The following is a 19,728-nucleotide window of genomic DNA, read 5'->3' as shown; positions in this document are numbered from 1 at the left end:
GAGGTTCCAAACCACAAGGTCGGGCGATAGGCTGGACATCATGAAAGTACGACGAACATGCTCCTCTGAACGAAGACCAGAAGTGAGTGGAATACATATATACCATATACCATATTTCCCCCTCTCTTACCAAATACCAAAAAATCAAGCGTGGGTCCTATGGAGAGTGAGAAAACGATAGTTTTGTTTACCAGCAAGTTTACAGACGCGCAAAGGCCCATCAATATACCTAGTTAGAAATAATTTCTTCACTGAATACCGTAACTTTCCATTCGCCTTGTCAGTGCAGTCTCTCCCAATATCACCGAAGACGTTCTTGGCGATGAGCAGTTACCAGGACTAATCGTGCGAAAGGAATGCAGGATGGTAATCAATTTTCAAAATCAATTGTTCAGTGTTCAGGAAACCATTGTGGTTCTAATTTAATGGCAGTTGTTCTGCCAATTAGGGTGGCCTGTATGATCCCAGCAGTTCGGAATGATGCAGGAGCACTTCGGTACATCGCTAAGACTGAAGAGGTCACGTAGTGCTGGTAACACCCTGCCTCCCATCGTGTACATGACGACATGACACGCGAGCTCCATTGAACAGAATGGCAATCGACCTCTTACTTCCTCAGTATACGGCCAGTCTCAAAAATTACTTAGACTATGTTGGCATAATTCTGGGATTGCAGTTACAGAATGTGATCCACACTTAACTACACCTGTCTTGTCCGAAAACCAGAAGCCAAGAGTCTGTGTCTCCCAGGTAAAGAGGAGTGTGAGTATATAAGAGGTAGGGTGCAGGTTACGCACTGCCCTACCGCAAGTTCCTTGTGCTAGGAAAGCGAGGAAATATACAAAACTTCTTTAGCAAGGAGTCGTGCTTGATTGGGTGTGGGTTTCGCACCGCCCAGTCTGATAAATCCTTGTGTTCTAAGAACGCATCTAAAAGCACGCTAACCCACGTCCACGTCGGTTCACTTGGGCATAAACTGCACGGACGCAGTTGGCCAAGAGGTTAGCGTCCCGAAAGGGATAATAACAGTTAGGTGTGGGAATAGTTCAACGTAGAGAGGGAAGGCAAATTAGTCAAGATGGCACCCTCAAAAGGGAAGCCAGAAGAGGAGGAACCGAACCACCGGTAAGGAGTCCCCTAAACCGGATCCCAAGGTTACCCAAGCTGCGAAAGAAAGGGGTACCAGCAACAAAACTCCAGCTTAGCTGGGAAGCAAGCCAAAGGCTACAGGGCAGCCAGAACGCAGTCACCAGGATCAGCTCAATTGCAGCAGCGTAAGTGAGAGTGGCCCTGTTACCTCGACTTTCTGGCTGCGAGGCGGAGGAAGTAATAACGGTACCAAGTACCCACAGATTGCTGTTAGAAACTGCCGCATTCGTAGAATCGACAGTTAAGGTGGGAGAAAAATTGACGCAGGCCCTCAATTGCCTCAAGGACAGGTTAATTCAGTGGGCCATTGAACGGGGCAAGCTTTTGGGGAAAATTGAGCAGATGCAGAAATTGAACCAAGAGCAGACGCTCATACTTGCTGTGCAGCCAGATCGCAGGAGCAAAACTGGCACAACCCTGCCATGAAGTATTCATTAAGCCTAAGGCTAATGAAACGACAAACGAGATAAGAAAAATCCTGTCGCAGGTCCTCAACCCTGCGAGAGATGACGCTGAAGACCAAGGCGGTCAGGAATGCGGGGAAACAACGTGGTCATCGAGACCGAATCTGTAAAAGACCTGCAGAAAATTAAGGACAATGAAAAGCTTTCGGCAAAGCTTCGGGTTGAGCTTCCCAAAAAACGGGATTCATTGGTCATCATCTACAATGTACACTCATGTCTCTAAATATGTTGCTTTATGAATATAATTTGATAACGAATTCGCCTAGTATTTCTTATGTTAGTATGTGTATAATCGGCAAAGACATGTATGTGGCTAATTTCATGTCAAAAGAGCAGTAAATAAGAACAATAAAACGAAAATAACTTTCTTGTCCCTTTAGCAACATTTTGTTTTACTCATTCTAATTTTCATTCTACTAATTCTATTTATAATTCTTTTCCTATGAAATGTACCACAAATACACATTTCCCGATTATACACATAGTATTAAAAGTACCCTGCAAAATCATTATCAAATTATATTACAAGACATAGATATACGACAATCATTTTGGACATGAGTGTACCTACGGACAGAAGTTCGGAAGAGGTAATCGAGGATGTTCACTGTCAGAATTTCGGTGATGACCTGAGCATCGATGAGTTCAAACAGAACTTTCGGCCGAAGTTCAAAACTGGACCTAGGGGAAAGTCCAATGTCCATCATGTGGTCGAAGTATCGGCCAAAATGCACAAACCACCACCTGATTCGGAAGCGTATCTATATTTGCTTCCAGTCAATGGCAGTGAAGGACTTTCTTGTGGTGCCACAGCGTTTCAATTGTCGCAACCTTGGCCACGTCACGAAGCACTGCCAGTCCAGAGAAGTGTGCTCCCATTGTGGTGTCTTGGACCACAAGAAGGAAGCATGCTCCCGGAAAGAACGCGATGCGACTTGGATCCCATGCAAGAAGCGGAAGCGTACGTGCTCCGGTAAAGACAAGGAATGTGCCACATTCAAAATCTTGTCACAAAGGATAATCAATCATACCAATTATGAACTGTAATATGGCTAATAATGGTGCACAACAAATGGTAAATCGAGTGCTGCTGTTCGGAGCAAACACAATCTACAAGGTGCTACATCTGAACGCAATGCGATCCAGAACAGTAATGTACGAGGTCCGAAAAATAGAAGAGGAAATGTCGCTGGACATTATCACTGCAGGAACCATGTACAGAATATGGGAGAATATGAACCTTGCCTGAGTTGAATGCGAATGGAGATAAGGCGAAGGATAGTTGTTGGTGTGGGTATATCCAACATACTACCTAGTTGTGGCAGTTCAGTTACACCGTGAACTTGCCTAAAGGCAAGAGTTAACATGGGACTTCCACAGAGCGCCATAAGAGCGTGTATGCTATACGAGTTCACACTGGGGTCAAACGCCACTACAGCGGGCCGGAAGATATGCCAGGCCTTTGGTAAAGGTGTCGTGACTACGAGGACAGTGCAGCGGTGGTTTAACAGGTTTAAGAGCGGTGCCGAAACACTCGAATACGCACCACGTGCCGGAAGACCAACACATGTACAAAATGAAGATCTTTAAGCAACAATTGAGACGGAAGAGTGGCTAGACATGTGAGGAAGAGGGACTACAATTCAATGTGAGTTGAGAAACCATTCGGCAAAACCTCCAACTTCGGAAGCAATACAAGTTGGATCGATGGTTCCCACATGATTTGACTCCATACCAAAAGGCAACGCGAACAGGCACCTGTGTTTCTATTGCATAATCCTAATGAAATAATATAAGGGCTAAAATAACAAAAAAAGAACAAAACGTAGACTTTGCACACAACACTCTGACGAGGAATATAAAGGTAACCAAAAAAGTTCTGTCGCTTTTTGTGGACGCCTGTGTTTCAATGGCCCTCACATCGTGAATTGAATGCAAATGAAGATGAGGCGAAGGATAGTTGTTAGTGTGGGTATATCCAACATACTATCTGATTGTGGCAGTTCAGTTACACTATGAACTTGCGTAAGGAAAGAGTGAACATGGGGCTTCCAAAGAACGTCTTAAGGCCGCTTATGCTGTACGAGTTCAAACAGTGGTCAAACACCGCTGCAGCAGGGCGGACAGTGCAGTGGTGGTTTAACAAGTTTAAGGACTGTGACGAAACACTTGAAGACGCACCACGTGCTGGAAGACCAACACATGTACAAAATGATCTTCAGGCAGCAATTAATGCGAATAGTGGCCAGACATGTGAGGAACTGGGGCTACAATTCAGTGTGAATGGAGAAACCATTCGGCACCACCTCCACCATCTTGGGAAGCACTACAAGTTGGGTCGATGGGTCCCACATGATTTGACTCCGGACCAGAAGGCAACGCCAGCAAACACCTGTGTTTCTTTGCTGTCTAGTCTGAGGAAAGAGCCATTTCTGGACAGGATGTTGACATGTGGTGAGAAGTGGATCCTGTACGAAGTTCCATGGCGTCATCATCATTGGTTAGCATCCCATGAACCGGTTCCAAAACAGCCGAAACCTGCAGTGCACCAGAAAAAGGTTCTTCTATATGTTTGGTGGACTGCTCGCGGAATCGTGCATCGAGAACTGCTACTAGGTGGTCAGAGCATCAATGCAACTGTGTACTGTCAGCCGTTGAGCCGTGTTCAAGAAAAACTCAAAACTCTGGAGTCAGCACTTCCGAATCGCAATGGGGTCCTCCTGTTACAGGACAACGCTAAGCTCCACGTGGCTATGATGACCCGGGACACCATTCTGTGCCTTGGATGGCAAACACTATTGCATCCGCCATTCTGCCCGAACATTGCACAGTCCGATTATCACCTGTTCAATTCCTTGGACAGTCACCTTAGAGGACGCTGGTTCAAAACCCGTAGTAGATGTGTCAAAATGCACTTGATAACTTCTTTGCTTCACGACCTACCAAGTTTTACCGCGGTGGAATCTATGGCTTTCCAGAACGTTGGCAGAAGGTCGTCGATGCTGATGGGGACTATTTTTGATCTTCCAGATACTTCTTAGGTGACATATCGATGTTCGAAGGTGGTGGGTTAAAAAGCGACAGCACTTTCTTGGTTAACTTTACATTTTAGGGGAAGATGTGAAGTAATGAAACTTGTGCAGGTGATTGTACAGTTGCAAGAGAAGAATGGGGTGGAGCATTACGTGAGATCAGTCAGTGTCAGGGGAGAAATTATTGCCTTAAAAAAAGTGTTAAGACTTTTCAGCACTCTTAATCCGAATTACACTCCCGGTCTCCCTTTTGTCCCCTCCCCCGACAATAATAATACGTATAGGTGAGTGGGACCCTAGAAAGTACCTTCCCGGTGGGCCCCTGAGTTGCAGTACGGCCCTGTTGCAGATGGTATTTAATATCAGAGATAATATGTTGTAGAACTCATAGGTAACAGATAAGCTATCTATTTATTTTCCCACTTTTTTTTGTAGCGTATACGAATTAGTTTTTCAATCCTTATTTACTGAAAAAAATGGAATTTTTGAGTTTTACGTCTCACGATTATACCGGCTAGGCGAAAGGAGACGGTGATGATGAGAAATAAGTGCATTGGTGGAATGAAGAAAGTGGGAGGAAGCGGGAGAACCTAGCGAAAACCCACGCACACGGAGTTTGTCCACCACAAAGCTCACTTGGTGCGAACTGGGATCAAACCAAGGACCCCATTGCACCAGGGGTGAACAATCTACCATTGAACCACTGCGGCTCTGCTTATCTGTTGGAGTTTATATGAAGTGAAATCATCTCCCCAAATGTCCATTATCTTTTGAATCACCCTGTTTTATATACCTATATTATGTTTGTATTGATTAAATATAATTCTGATATTTTGTTGTTAAGGGAGTCGTTATATTTAATGAATGAAATAATCGTGGACTAGAATAATTGAGTCATTCTTAGGAAAATATTTTAATATAAATATTTTGTTGTTATCAAATGACCAATGTAACAGACTTCAAAAGTGAGTGGGCCGATGTTAAATGAAATGGAATTCGTTTGTTTTCGGAAACAGCACCCTGACGTACACTTAACAAAGAAAAAATAAATAATAAAAAAATGTACCCACTTGGGAAGGCGTGGTAAACAGCAGCACATGGATTGGCCCGCGCTGACGTATTTCGCTCCGCCCAGCCGCCTGCTGGAACCAGCGAGTCAGTCTAGTCTAGTTTCCCGGCAAGTGTGGTGCGAGTTGGACGCTGTGTGCTTTTTGTGGTGGTCGCGGGTGTTCTTGTGGTTGGGTTTTCGGGGATAACAATTAGTGTGGATGGGGGTTTCTAGTGGGGCCGGGTATCAACAGGGGAGCAGAGACAGGGGCCAACAACAATTTAGTCAGTGCGTTGATGATTTGCTGGCCCCATTGAGAAGCAAAATGAAAGTGTTAAAAAAATTCAAAAGACGAATGGGACTAGGTTCGTATTGCAATTCTATTTCTTTCATGAAAATTTGATATTTTTTTTTATATGATAGTGAGTGATGATGTATTTTTCCTTCAAGTTTGCTTGATATGTGTTATGAATAATGCTATCGTGTTTATTTCTTGTTGCGCTATTCTGTTTCACGTTGAAAAATTACGAAATAGTGTTTAATAACTATATTATGCAGAATAATATTTGTAATTTTCTTCGATTTTAAAATTCCGTTCTATCTTCTAGACACAACGAAAATGATAGATTTTTTTTCACCAGAAAGTTGTTGATTTCATATGGAATAGTTTTCAGGAGTAGGCCTATACAAACGAATAAATACTTCACTGCTTGGCCGATTCTGGGTTGGAATCTCGAGAGACAGAATCCTAGTTATTAGTTTTTTTTTTTTTTTTTTTTTAATCTTTAAATTTTATCTCCCACGCTAATGCCAGCTAGGCTGAAGGAAACTGTGATTATGAGAAATAAATGAAATAGTGAAATGAAGGAAATAAAAAAACGGGAGAACTCTCGAGAAAACCCACAGTTCCTAGAATCTTTACGAGCAATTGAACTCATGACCGCTCTCATCCTAACCACTTGGCCGTGAGGGGTTATCTTTGCTCAAATAAGTTATTGGAATAAAGAGTTCCTTCTTTAAAACGTGTATTCACTCTTGTTTCAAATTTTATCCAGTAAGATGGTGACTTGGTGGCAACGTGTTACACTCTGATGCGAAGGGGCCCTTGCTCTCCTTCAGACCGTATGTAATTGTGGTGACCAGTACCGAGTCGGTTCTGTCACTTTTATTCCACCACGTTTTCCATTGTTTACGTGCATTGCCATACATAGAATGTTGTCAGGGGGAGGGGGTCAATTACTCAAGCTCATGTTTTAGGATATGCGCTATGTAGCCTACATCAAAACATTCCCGGTGAGAATGCGAGTGGTCTATAATGTGTACAGTTTTTTTTCAGTTACCACGTAGTCATTTTCATGATATGAGTCATGATATTCTTATCACCTCTCCCTACCACATAAATGTACATAACAGTTAAATCATGGGACATTGGTCTTAAATTACAAATGCCATTGCCCCTTCGTGGTCAGCTGGCTAACGCTCATAACCCCGGGTTCGACTCCAAGTAGTTAGGGGTTGCTAGTGGTACACTGCAGATCCGAATGATGATTCGGTTCTCATTTTAAGCAGTAGGTCCCGTCTCGTCTTGCAGACACCTACCCATGTGTTCTCTCCAAAGTGACAGTGGCATCTGTTTCTCTTGATGTTAGAGGTAAACACCTGAATTGAACATATTATATACACAGTTTGTGTATTCCACCAAAACTAAATTCACACAATAAATAATGTGTTAACTAAAGACTTTCACAAATTGTTATATTAGTCCCGTTTTTGAATAGCCTATCAAAAATTATTTGATATCAAACCAACTGAAATAACTCTTTCAGAGAAAGTGTAAATGGATACTGGTCCAATGCTACCTTAGATTATAAATTATGTCTACCTAATATCGTTTGGACTTGATGCTCTAATGGTCTCTTAGATTAATTTAATATCAAATTCTACCACCGATTAAATCATTGTTCATTTTTGAGTCTAACGCCCGACAATATTGAACAGAGACTAAGGGAGACTCAATGATGATGAGATGGATGACAATGGTGGAATGAATAAAATGGGAGGAAACGAGAGAACCCAGAGAAGACCCACGCACGGGTTTGTCCACTATTTAGCCTATTGTTGTTGAGTTACAGATGTGTAATTTCTTAAGCTACAAAGAATAAGATACTGATAGACATACCAGAGTAAATCATTTCAGATAAATGGGATCTTCACTTAATAATATACGTTAGAAACAAATTTGTAAGGAACAGTATTATTTACGCAAAGAAAAAAATTAGATCATATTCATAAATATTCACATTACTAATATTTTGTATTAGTTTTTACTGCGCATTTCAGCAAATTTGCATTATTTCCCACATTGACCTAAACTAATACATATTTATAATTTTGTTCTACGTATATAGAGCATCTGCATTATTTGTATAATCAGTGGTAAATTACAACTTAAAGAATATTCCTTGTTTTAATGAAATTATGAATCCATCGGACTGAAACGTTGGTAAGAGCTCTGTAAGTAACGACATCCCATCGTTGAGGGGGGGGGGGGAGAAAATTCATTTCGAGGTCATGCTGTTTTGTTAATTATCGTAGTGTGAGTTAAACTATCTTTACAATGGGAACATGCAACAAGATGATGGTTGAGACAATAATATTGTCTTCAATCTTGAGTTTGTCATAGATGTATTTCCCCAGTTGTTTTCCAGCTCATGTTTAAATACGTATATATATATATATATATATATATATATATATATATATATATATATATATATATATATATATATATATATATATATATATATATAATAAAAAATATCTCCGCATTTGCAGTAAGTCATCCTTACAAACAAATTTCTTCATCTTTCCCGCGATATATGCCGTAAGGGTTTTATTGTGAGAAAAAAACAAACATCATAGCTTTTGATATTTTTCACGTCTTGAAGTTGAATGTGTGAATCCGGTTGTGAATATGTCTTCTTCAAATGTTTACTTCCGGATGTAGAAATATTTCCTTTAAAAAAATATATATCTCAATATATATAATATAATGTATGTATGAAATCTGCTACCCGCGTAAATATATAGCTTATTTTTCATATATTTTTATTGTGTACATTGGAAATTGCCATTGTAGTGTTAAAAATATCGATTTGTCGGTTTTGAACTTTTTCGCCAGCAAGAATACGCTAAATACCAAGACGCAACTCGAAAACGGGAACTTACGTAGTCTGATGCTTCTAAAACTTCTAAAAAAAATACGAAACAGCTTCATCATGACATATTTTAAAACTCTTACTGGAAGGAAGGTAATTCTGCTGATACAAGCCTCGACTACAACTTTTTACGTATTTTTTCCTTGAGGATGAGCTGATGTTGATTATTTAAATGTGTCCCGTACCGGTCAGCTCACTGTATTTTATTACCAAACAGGTAGACCTAGTTTTTTTAAATATATAATTAGTTCTTAACATCTTTTTACTTAATCCTGGAACAGTCGAAGCAAATAAATCCATAAACTAGCATGTTATACTTAATCAATGCAGGGGTATATACCTACTTTTGGGCCACCCTTGTATCTTTTAAATTAATGGACAAGAAATTCTGAAATCTTATATCATGCAAATATTGACAGGGGGATATAGTTTGCTATACCTGTGATACCACAAGATTAACAGGGTTGCCAACCCAGCATAAAGTTGTATTTTTTTCAAATAGCACTACGTCAGGCTCTTATATATTTTAAATTACATATAAAATGAAAACGTACGATACTACGTATTTTATTCAGTGTTGCAAACTAAGGGCATCACTAACATAAAAAACAACCAAGTTCTGGAGAGTTCTATAAGAATAATACAGGTGCGTCATTTAGGGAGGGCAGGAGGGGGCAATTGCCCCCCCAAGAGTTTGAGGAATACATATACTTAAATCGATTGTCTTTTAATATACAAGTACAAAACGTAAAAGTCTTATGTCGGCGGTGCTCTTGCCCCTCCCAAGCAAAGTCTGAAATGACGCCCCTGGAGTAATAACGCAAGTTTTCGTTTAACATGTATATTTGAAATATGTAATAACCTTAAGTAGTTCTATTTGAAAATATTATAACTTTATGTCGGATTGGCAACACGGTTAATCATTTAGTATCTCGACATATACCAAACGTCCCCCCTGTCGATATTTGCATGGTATAAAATATCAGTATTTTTGTCCATTGCTTTAAAAATTACAAGAGCGTGTCAAGCTAAATGGTCCATCCTATATATATATATAACATTAATTTTTAGATATTTATGTATATCATCTAAAATCACCCGTATCTTGTTGACCAGCGTCTGTTTCCCCGTTATGCGGAAGAGCCAAATTTTATTCTCAGTGGAGATGCATAGGGTGTGGATCCGTTGTCAAACTATGATCTCAAGCTACACATGGCGTAGAAAATTTATTTAAAAAAGAAATATATATAATAAAGACACTCAACTACGACAGGTCACGTTTTATATAGAATACATTAATTCGTTTGACTAATTAAACAAGGTGACTAACGACTGTCATGTAATCTACACACAGAAAATTCTCTTAAGATCGTCTTCAATTTTCTTTTAGTGCACCGTTCATTCGCTGAAGAGAAGTTCATATTATTGCTATTTATGGTGCATATTTTGCAATTAATTACTTACATAATAGGTTGTACCTAATACAATGCGTGTGCTTGTTATATATTAATTCGTGATTATATATATAATATTAGAATGAACGTCACATGATTTATGTTTATTTTGTGTGTAGGAGGGATGCAAAATAGATAGGTCTGTAAGTTTTATGGACACTTCCAGTATTGGTGTAGAACGAAGGAAATAGATTTTGAGAAGCTAGTAGTATGTGTAAATTGAACAAGAGAGGAAGAAGAATAATTTGTTTCAGCTTTTTCATTCCCCCCCCCCCCCGTTGAGTGCAAGATCCCCCAGTTTTACCAGTAAGAAGAGCACCTGGAACAGGGCAGCAGCTGTGTTTCGCCCTGAAAGCATCGAGCAATAGTATATCAGCAAGTTGGCTTCTGTACCACAGTGCGGGATGTGGGTCGCTTTTCACAAGAATAATAGGAGCAGTAGTACTAGTATTTTCTCTGTAGTATATATGTAGTTTTCTTCCCTCGCGAAATTCAATCTGTATTTTTTGGGAGCCTGGTCTCCGTATGTAGTAGCCCAGTCCTTGTGAGGTACGATACCAAACCATATACTCTGAGTAACACAGATACGAAGAGGCAAGAGAGGGAAAAGAAGTTACTGTAGATGAAAACCAGAATTATAGTGAAGTCTCCGTTGGATCTGGGATTCAGGTTGCTGCCGTCTTCATGCAAAATTGATTTACGGGGAAACGAACTTTTTTTTTATATATAAAACAGATAATTCCAGGGGAATGTGCACCATTATTTTTGTAATTAAAGAAAACAATTAAAAATTGAACATAATGCTTCGAACTAGGAAATACTAAGTTTAGGTCCATGTCTCATATAGCCTTGGTGGTGAAATAGAACGCTAAACTTCAACCAACAACAATCACTTTTTATCATATTGAAACAAACGATATAGAAATAGTTGCAAGCAGAAGTGTGTGTTTGTAAACATTTACATTTTCTTTAGTTAGTAACGTCGGAACGTGTCCTCTATTTCAGCTTTCTTTGATGCATAGGAATGTAATTAATTTTACACTGTATGTATAGTACTATAAATATTATTCCAGTACTCTAAATATTGTAGTACTATATACGTATAAATTCATTCGCGGGTAAGATTTTATATATACGGGGTGGCCCAAAAGTAGTTATACAGTACCGTACTGATCAGCTCATTGCATTTTATATCATTTCTTATTGTTATTATCAGATAGTCTTAGTTTCTTTATTATTTGTTCTTAATGGGTTTTTACTTGTATCTTAAGCTCGGAAGAGCCGAAACAAATAAGCCCATAAACTAGAATATTATGCTTCATCAGTGCAGGAGTGTATACCTACTTTTGGGGCCACCCTGTGCAATCTCCAGCGTGCGGATAAAATTGAGTACATAGTATTGACATACTAATATTAAATAAAGGGTTTATTTTTATTGTTGATTGACAGCTCAGAAATAATGGCACATCTAACGGATTTGTCAAATTCGTTAGCCGTCAGGGAGCCGCGGTGGCTGTGGTATAGTGTTCAGTCCTTGGTTCGATCCCAGCTCGCACCAAATAGACTTTGTAATGGGCAAACCGTGTGTGTGTGGGGGGGGGGTTCTGGGGGTTCTCAAATTTCCTCCCACTTTATTCTTTCCACCATTGCATTTATTTTTCATCAGTTTCCTTTAGCCTACCCGGCATAACCGTGGGACGTTTCACTTAATTTCGTTGGCCATTACCATTAAAACTTCAGTTTACCACTTCATCAGCGAATACGGAAATTACTAACGATTTTTTAAAATATTTTTAATGATAAATTCTTAACGTGTTTTAAGTATTTCTAAGACACAAATTTATTGTATGATTTTTTCTCATGTGAAAAAAAAAGGATTGAAAATAATGTGAAATCAGTGAGATGTGCAATATTTTTTTATGACAAAAGTAGTCGCAGCGTATCAAAGTGATACACTGGAAAATACTTTGCCATTTTATCCAATATTTTTTTTTTAAATCACGTTTCAAAATATGCATAAATTATTCCTGATCTACAACATAATTTTTCTTAGGCCTGTGTTCTTTTAAAATTTCGTAAGTACTTTTTTGCTTCAAAATTGAAATCTGTGTTCAGAAGCTAATGCATGTTACACATTGAGAATAACATGTTTTTGTATGAGACCCCTAAACACACACATTTTATATTTAGTTGGTAACAAAAGTTCTTGATAACATTCGCTTTGTGTAACTACATGTGTGTTTTCACAAAAAGAATCGGTGTAATGGCATATCGCAGAACTTTAATTTATCGCTCGACTCCACTTGCCCTATTAGTTGCAATAGAGGAAAACAGTTGGTAGTCTTTGATTACACTTCGTTCAGTCGTTTTAAGCCCAAGACATCGCATGAGAACTAAATATCTGAAGGCGCATAACCTTCCTATGTTCTTCTGCACTATCTCCCCCCAAAATCTTCTAATGTCAATATGTTTAGTGTGATGATTTAGCAAGGTAAAGAAATCGAATGGAGATCTTGATTTCACTCAAATTGATATCACTTGCATCTTGCTCACTTTAAATCCACTACGTGCACTACCGATAAACTGATTCGTATAACGAACAATATTCTGGAGTATTATTTGCTAAAGTAGTTTTTCCAACAATCTATCTTAATATTTGTTTTTCCACCCCAGAAAGTTTTATCAACCTGTTCTGAAGAACTGTTCGAAGATTTTCTTGACGAGGCACAATTTGCCACCGTGTTATTGTGTTCCTCCCAATATAAACCAAATTGTATTTTGGATCACTTTCGTTATTTGTCCCACTTTCTTCCATTTCGGAGTTTCTTTCACCTTCTCGTCATCATTAGACCCATTGGTGTCCATCTTTTTTTTTTTCCAGCTGGATCATTTGAATTTTAGTCATGCTGAATGAGAAAGACGAGCAAGTAACTCTGAAATGAAATAAACCTTAGCGACAGTCACTACGATGATAAACTGCAACTGACAATACTGCAAACTGTAATAACACCACCATTCGTCAAGATCATCTTCTGACATATGTTGGGGAAGTTGATGAAACGAATACTGTGAGATAAAGAGCCGTTCACAAGCGCATTCAAAAATGCGACTTAAATAAAGTTTGACTGTATCAATCTGATACTCATATGACTAACGGAATGGTAGAGAAATAGCTAAAGGTACATATCCGAATTCACAAAATATATTTGTAATGCGTTGTACGGTAAAACTATTCGCAGTTAAAATTTTAAAATGTCAGTTTTATTTTTGTGAACAAGATAGAATGTTATTCGCAGTAAAATTCATGAATATGATAGACTGATTCAGTAGAAGTGTACAGAACGATTCCTCTGTGTAATCGTTAATTTAGTTCAATTTTATTCCCGTAGGTAAGAAGGTGCTCTAGTACATGGTTATTTTAGTGGAAAGTTACAGCGGTGGTTTCATCAGACTGCTCATTTCTTTCTAGTGTTTATCTTACAAAGTTCCACGAATAGAGAGGAATCTATTCAGCTCTTATATTATTACGCAGAGGAAAAAGCAGTAAGACCCTTAATCGAGTTTCCGTCGTTGTAGAGGGATATTCTTGTGGACCATCTGTCAATACCCTCATCGTTTACTCGGTTATGTTGTCATGGAAACTTAGATTGTGTTGTCATATGCATTTGTCGTGAGGAAAAGGTACCGGTGTGTTTAAATTAGATTTGCCTAAGGTAAAGATTTCCATCCCTTTTACGCTCGTACTCCTCTCATCTGCTTTGTAGAAATAATCAAACTAACGTGCGCATTGGAAGTGAAGGGCGTGCTTTGTTTTCGCACCTCGAAATGTTAGGTTCTGACGGCGCTTACGAGACATTGAGCCTGTGAGGACGTGGTGTAAATAAGCATAGTCTGTAATCCGATTAGCCAAGCTGTCGGAAGCAGCAATGTTTATAAGCCTACCAAAAGTGAATTTTTAAATATGTATAGCTTCCAAATTGGGCGCACTTTAAGCGGCAAACATTTTAAGTTCAAAACATATGTAAAAGGAAAATATTCGGCTAATCCTCTAAAGATGTTAATATTTAATGATAGAATCGAAATAAATGAATAATCTCAGTTAAGTGAATATTAATTAAGAGAAAGTGCTTGTTTTACGGTTTACTCTTATTTCTGTTTCTTACTGTTTAAAATTGGTTCTTTGTCACAATGAAAAATAATACACTGAAATGTGACCAAAATAAATGTATAAATTAGTCATACTCAGTCAAATAATATTCTCCCTTATTGATTACTAAATCATATACACTAATAAATATCTAAATACAGCTCTAAATATCAATTGTCGTTTGTGTACTTCGTGTACTGCTGGTTGTCTTGATAGTCCGATTGCGAAATGTTTAATTTTCCGTAGCGGAGTTTGGTTTTCGGGATCGATTGTATGCAACTAGCAGGATTGGAGGAAATAAGTTAATTAAAATTTGCGGATCTGGCATGCCACGATAATGATAATAATGATATCGTCGAAATTATTTTTTATTACTTACGAAGATTACTTTTCATTAGTATATATATGTTGTTTTCCCACTCGTTTTTGTCTTCATGGAATATTCCTCTTGAAATTCAGATTTCTGTTGAAAGCTGAGCAGAAGTTAGCGGAGGTAGTTGCACATGCTTTGCGATATATCATGTTGGCGTAACGTATGTAATTACTGCTATGATTGCATGCTTCGAAGTTTTCTTACGTCACGAATTTGGTCAGAATAAGCAAAGCGTACACAACATAATATATAGTTGAAAGAGAGAGAGAGAACGAAGGAAATGAAAAAAGTTTTCTGTCTTTTAGGGGTCTATATGGGTATTTACCTCCCTAAGCTTATATTCAACAAATTGGCATGAGCGACAACTTTGTTTTCAGTAGTTCAGTAGGATTAATTTTATAGCATGTACAGTAGGCAGAAAAAGAAGTATCCACCAGAATAATTTATTTTGTTCAAGAATTCGGAGATTATCCGCATTTTTTCCATTCTCCATAAACATGAATAGTGAGTGCGGCGCATGATGCGGATACGCTTAAAATAAATAAATTATTATAATATAGTAAACGGAAGCAGTATAATTTCAACGCTGACCAACAATCTAGTGAAAAACAACAAAATTTTTGAGCCAAAAATAGTTGGCCCAGACAACTCTCACAGTGAATACCTAATTCCATAAACAACGAACTACGTATATTTGGTAATGGAAAGGGGTGAGTTTAATTGAAAATTGATATGCAAGACCTAAACAACTGCTGTTCACTCCATAGAAGCTCATGTTTCCATAAAACGGAGTAGTGCAGCAAAAAGACATTATCCACACATGACAAATTCATTTATAGTTTCCTGTTCGGTTGCTGGAATGTCTCTTATATTTCGCTACATATCATTTTGCCACTTCTTAAAATTCCTAGCTTATTCTGACGCAGCTCGCGATAAGTTGTTAGCATACAGAAACAGGAAAAGGGCGTAAATAAATAATTGCGTGGTAATTTACGTTCTGAAATTGGATCTTCTGCTTCCTTGCCTAAAAAAGACAACCAATTAATGTTTAGTATTCTTGTTTAACTTGTGACAGAGAGAAAGCAAACTCTGCTGATCTAGTGGCAAGTGCGTATGCTTTTAATGCACGTGGTCCCTGGTTCAGTTCCCACTGGGAGAGCACAAAAATTTAATTTCACAATCAGTGAATTTTATTATCACTCCTGGTGTTAATTAGCCACTAGTCACCAAATTATCTTCAGTCAATAAAATGTTAATAAAATCAAACTTTCAAGTTGAAAAAGAGTAAATTTTCATAGTTTTACTTTGCAAGCATCTTAATATCAACATTTTTCTTTAATTATATTGAGTACCAGTTAAAACCAAGCAACCTATCCTATTTGCTGCATATAATAGTAATATAAAATAATGATGTAACTGGCTGGAACAAACGGTTGTACGTATTTGTTGTTTTTAATATAAACTTTTCCGCTTCTCAGTGCGTTGCGTGCCTGCTTTCGACGCCCTTTTCCGTTGTTTTAGTCCCCTCCCAATGGTAGTATGCGGGATATTTGCCTCTTTTACCCTTCTTAGTTGTCCCTGGCTACCCATACATCACAATACTAAATCATTCCCCGGTCGTTCACTTCTAGTGCGAAGAGTCCCTGATTCAGTTGAGTTTTCTCGGGATTCTTCAGTTTCTTCTAAATTGTCATTCTGCATATTCCTTCTCAATCGTCACGCACTTTCATTAATTATCCATCTCCTTTAGCTTAGAAGGTATAAGCGTGGAACGTTAAACGAGACATTTCATTTTTATTCTCTGGTCGCAATCCTTCATGGACTGCAATGCTAGAAAGTTTATAAGGACTGTACTAAAAATTATTATGACAGATGTTTTTGCAATAAAGTATAGTTGTGTTTCGTTTAGAGGCTCTCTTACTGTTTACTAGGTTCTAGTCAATTATCCAGGCAGAAAGCGTAGTAGATGTTCATATTTCGTTTTCTGTGTATGTAACCATCTTCCCTTTCGTGCTCCAAATAACTCACTGTTAACTACTATCGTGACCGGAACGTTAAGTTCTTAGTCGAGGCTGGATCCTCTTGACAGCGACATCAGGAAGATGTCGCCTTCTGGAGACTGCTTGGTTTTTCCTAAGAGAACGAAAGGACCGTTGATTTCTACCTCTGGTGAGAAAAACGGGAGGGGAGTGTTAAAGGGTTTATCATTCACAGAAGGTTGAAGCATGTCAAATTGACAACGTTAACTGGAATTGAGTCAAGTTGAAGATAGAGGAAAGGAGCAAAGTCGTTGCGCACACTACTTGCTTGGGATAAACCGTCGTGGAAGTTGATTTCCCATAGAAAACTAGTCTTACGAGGAGCTAAGAAGAAAGAAAAATTCTCTGTATTTTCACTAACAAATAGGCCTAAAGAACTGTGACCATGTACTTTGTTACTAATAATATCATATTACAGTCTCGTTAATGTTAGTTATTAACTCCTCTTTAGTATTGCTTACTTCGTTATGGTCGGTGTGTGTCCACAATTGAAAGAAGTGTGACCTACTTTTGTCTCGTTTAGTAGTACTTTACACATATGTTGTGTTCTAGAACATGAAAGTTTGTTTGTAATTCACATAAGTTTTCCAACATTGTTCTTTGGGAACGCCAGTAAGATTAAGATTTACTGTCCTTACTAGAAACACGGACATACGTGCACGGCATATTAATCTCAGATATCTTTATTATTCACCGAACTGAAGGTTTCGTTGATATTAACTGTAAAATATTCAATTAAAGCTCATTACCCAAGATTCTACAGATGGTGATAAAAAGTCGCAGTTTTTGTGTTTGAGATTCTACTGCTTAGGAGGAATGTTATAGGTACTAACAATTTTGGACATGAATTAATATCCAAAACTTTCGATTAGATTTGCCACTCTAATAAGTAACGAAGTTTCTTATTGGTTTAAGTGTTGGAAAACTGTTGTAGTTGTAAGATTCTTATACTGTATGTAGTATTTCGTTGCATTAATTCACTAGCTATTGGTAAAAATTCGAAAACAGTAAGTATTCAGTATTGCATTCATTCTGAAGGATTACTCCCAGCGTTCTGTACAGTTCAAATTTTTGTGTGTGTGTGTGTGTGTAAATGCGTGTTACGCACGAGTGGTAAATATGTGAAGCGAAACAATCAAGGTGGAAGGAGCCAGGTGGTTAGCTTGTTTCGGTCGAAATGGTTACTGGGAAGGAACAGCAATGCATAATACATTACTTGCTCTACCAGCATAAGTTTGAACACCACGCAGCCACATGTACTGAGCTCTTGAAGTTTATATTCGGTCCTTACTGGTTTGTTGGGAGTTCTAACATGTTAGTTTCTCACTTATTTCGCAAAATGGAGCAGTGGACCGTGTGAGCGGAAAGTATGTGTATTGCATGAAATACCATTCAACCATTTGTTTCACCATATCGTGTTAAGCGATCAATACATGGATATATTATACACTTTTATCAGTAAAATGCATGGAGAATTTATCTGGTATAACAGAACTTTCCCTTTCAAAGCGAAAGTTCTTGTTTGTAAGTATAACCTTGAACGTTATCAGAAATGCGGATTTAGTTGGTGAAAATAGGAAAAGTATTCGAGAACAGTCATTGAACTTGAATGACGAAGATGTATTCCTGTATTTGCAAACGTGGAGAAAGTTGAGAAGGCTGATATTATGCAATTTATGCATTTCAAGTAGTTCTTTTCTTGTGAAAATTCAATTAAACATTTATTTTATTTAAATGAATGTTACTGATCTACAAATTTACATGTGTAATATGCTATAACATTCCTCTTTGTATTAACATTCTTGGTGGGCAAGTCCATATTTTTTTCACTGCAGTATTGTGCCTAAAATTGGACATAAGGGACCTGAGATCTAAACCGAACCTCTAGGAACTAGTACCATTATATTTTTTCTTCCATATCTGATTGTTTATTAGTGTTGCAGAAAATAATGATGCATTTACTTTCAAGATCTGTACCGTGTGTATGGTATATATATATATATATATATATATATATATATATATATATATATATATAATATCACTATTTTTGAACCAAGATATTTGAGTTACGTAGTCGACGTGACAATTCGAAGTAAATACTTGTGCTATGCAGTTAGAAGTGTTTTTTTGCTGTAATATCTTCATGATTTTATCCTGCAGAGTTAGTTAGCCTACATATACCGAGCAGTAATGTTGGTTGTATATAGTACAGGCGTTCTATTAATTGCATTTCTTAAGCTCCACGCATTTTAGGAAACGTGATTTCGTACATGTTGAAAGTTCATAAAAGTATTGCTTAAACATGATTAGCTTGATTTTGGATATATTCTAGATATACCAAGATTCATTGAACGGTAAAAATTCACCGACTTACGAAATTGACTGAGGTATACAAAAAAAAAAAAAAAAAAAAATGAATGAGAATGTACTGTGACATCGGTAGGTTTAACCTGGTCCATGTAAAGCACTTTGTTGTGCATAAGCGCTTTTCTTGACTGTTTCATTTTCCTCACAGTATATCATTTTTCTCAATTAATATGACATTCTTTCAGTTTCATTTATCATAGTTATATCATCCCCAAAGAGTTTAACTGAAAATTTGTCCAGTTTCCAATAAAGGTTAAAATTTCTAAAACAAGATGAGTCTCCTCAAGAACGAGTGGTGTGGCTTTTTATTTCTTAAAATTGAAATAAAAACATAAATGAACGGAAAATATCTAACAATATTGAAGGGTAATATATCTTGTAGAAAGATGTGAATGTTTATATATATATATATATATAATGATCTACACTGCTTG

The 19,728-nt window shown here is 37.7% G+C and overlaps 1 protein-coding gene across 4 annotated transcripts in view; it reads left to right on the top strand.

Annotated features, from left to right (window-relative positions):
* The window catches only part of neur (E3 ubiquitin-protein ligase neur), a 292,329-nt gene that overhangs the window by 233,636 nt on the left and 38,965 nt on the right, over positions 1-19,728 (top strand). Inside the window, exon 1 of one of the 4 annotated variants that reach the window (XM_081762963.1) lies at positions 5,814-6,058. The exons of the other annotated variants lie outside the window; for them this stretch is intronic. Coding sequence (XP_081619089.1) covers positions 5,914-6,058 — 145 coding nt within the window. The 5' untranslated portion in view covers positions 5,814-5,913. Of the gene's footprint in view, positions 1-5,813; positions 6,059-19,728 lie in introns of those variants that run through there. 4 annotated transcript variants of the gene reach the window in all.

Source organism: Thermobia domestica, chromosome 1 (assembly GCF_964235325.1).
Source record: "Thermobia domestica chromosome 1, izTheDome1.hap1.1, whole genome shotgun sequence".
In the NCBI taxonomy this organism is placed as follows: Eukaryota; Metazoa; Arthropoda; class Insecta; order Zygentoma; family Lepismatidae; genus Thermobia; species Thermobia domestica.
This window is presented reverse-complemented; position numbering and strand designations above follow the sequence as displayed.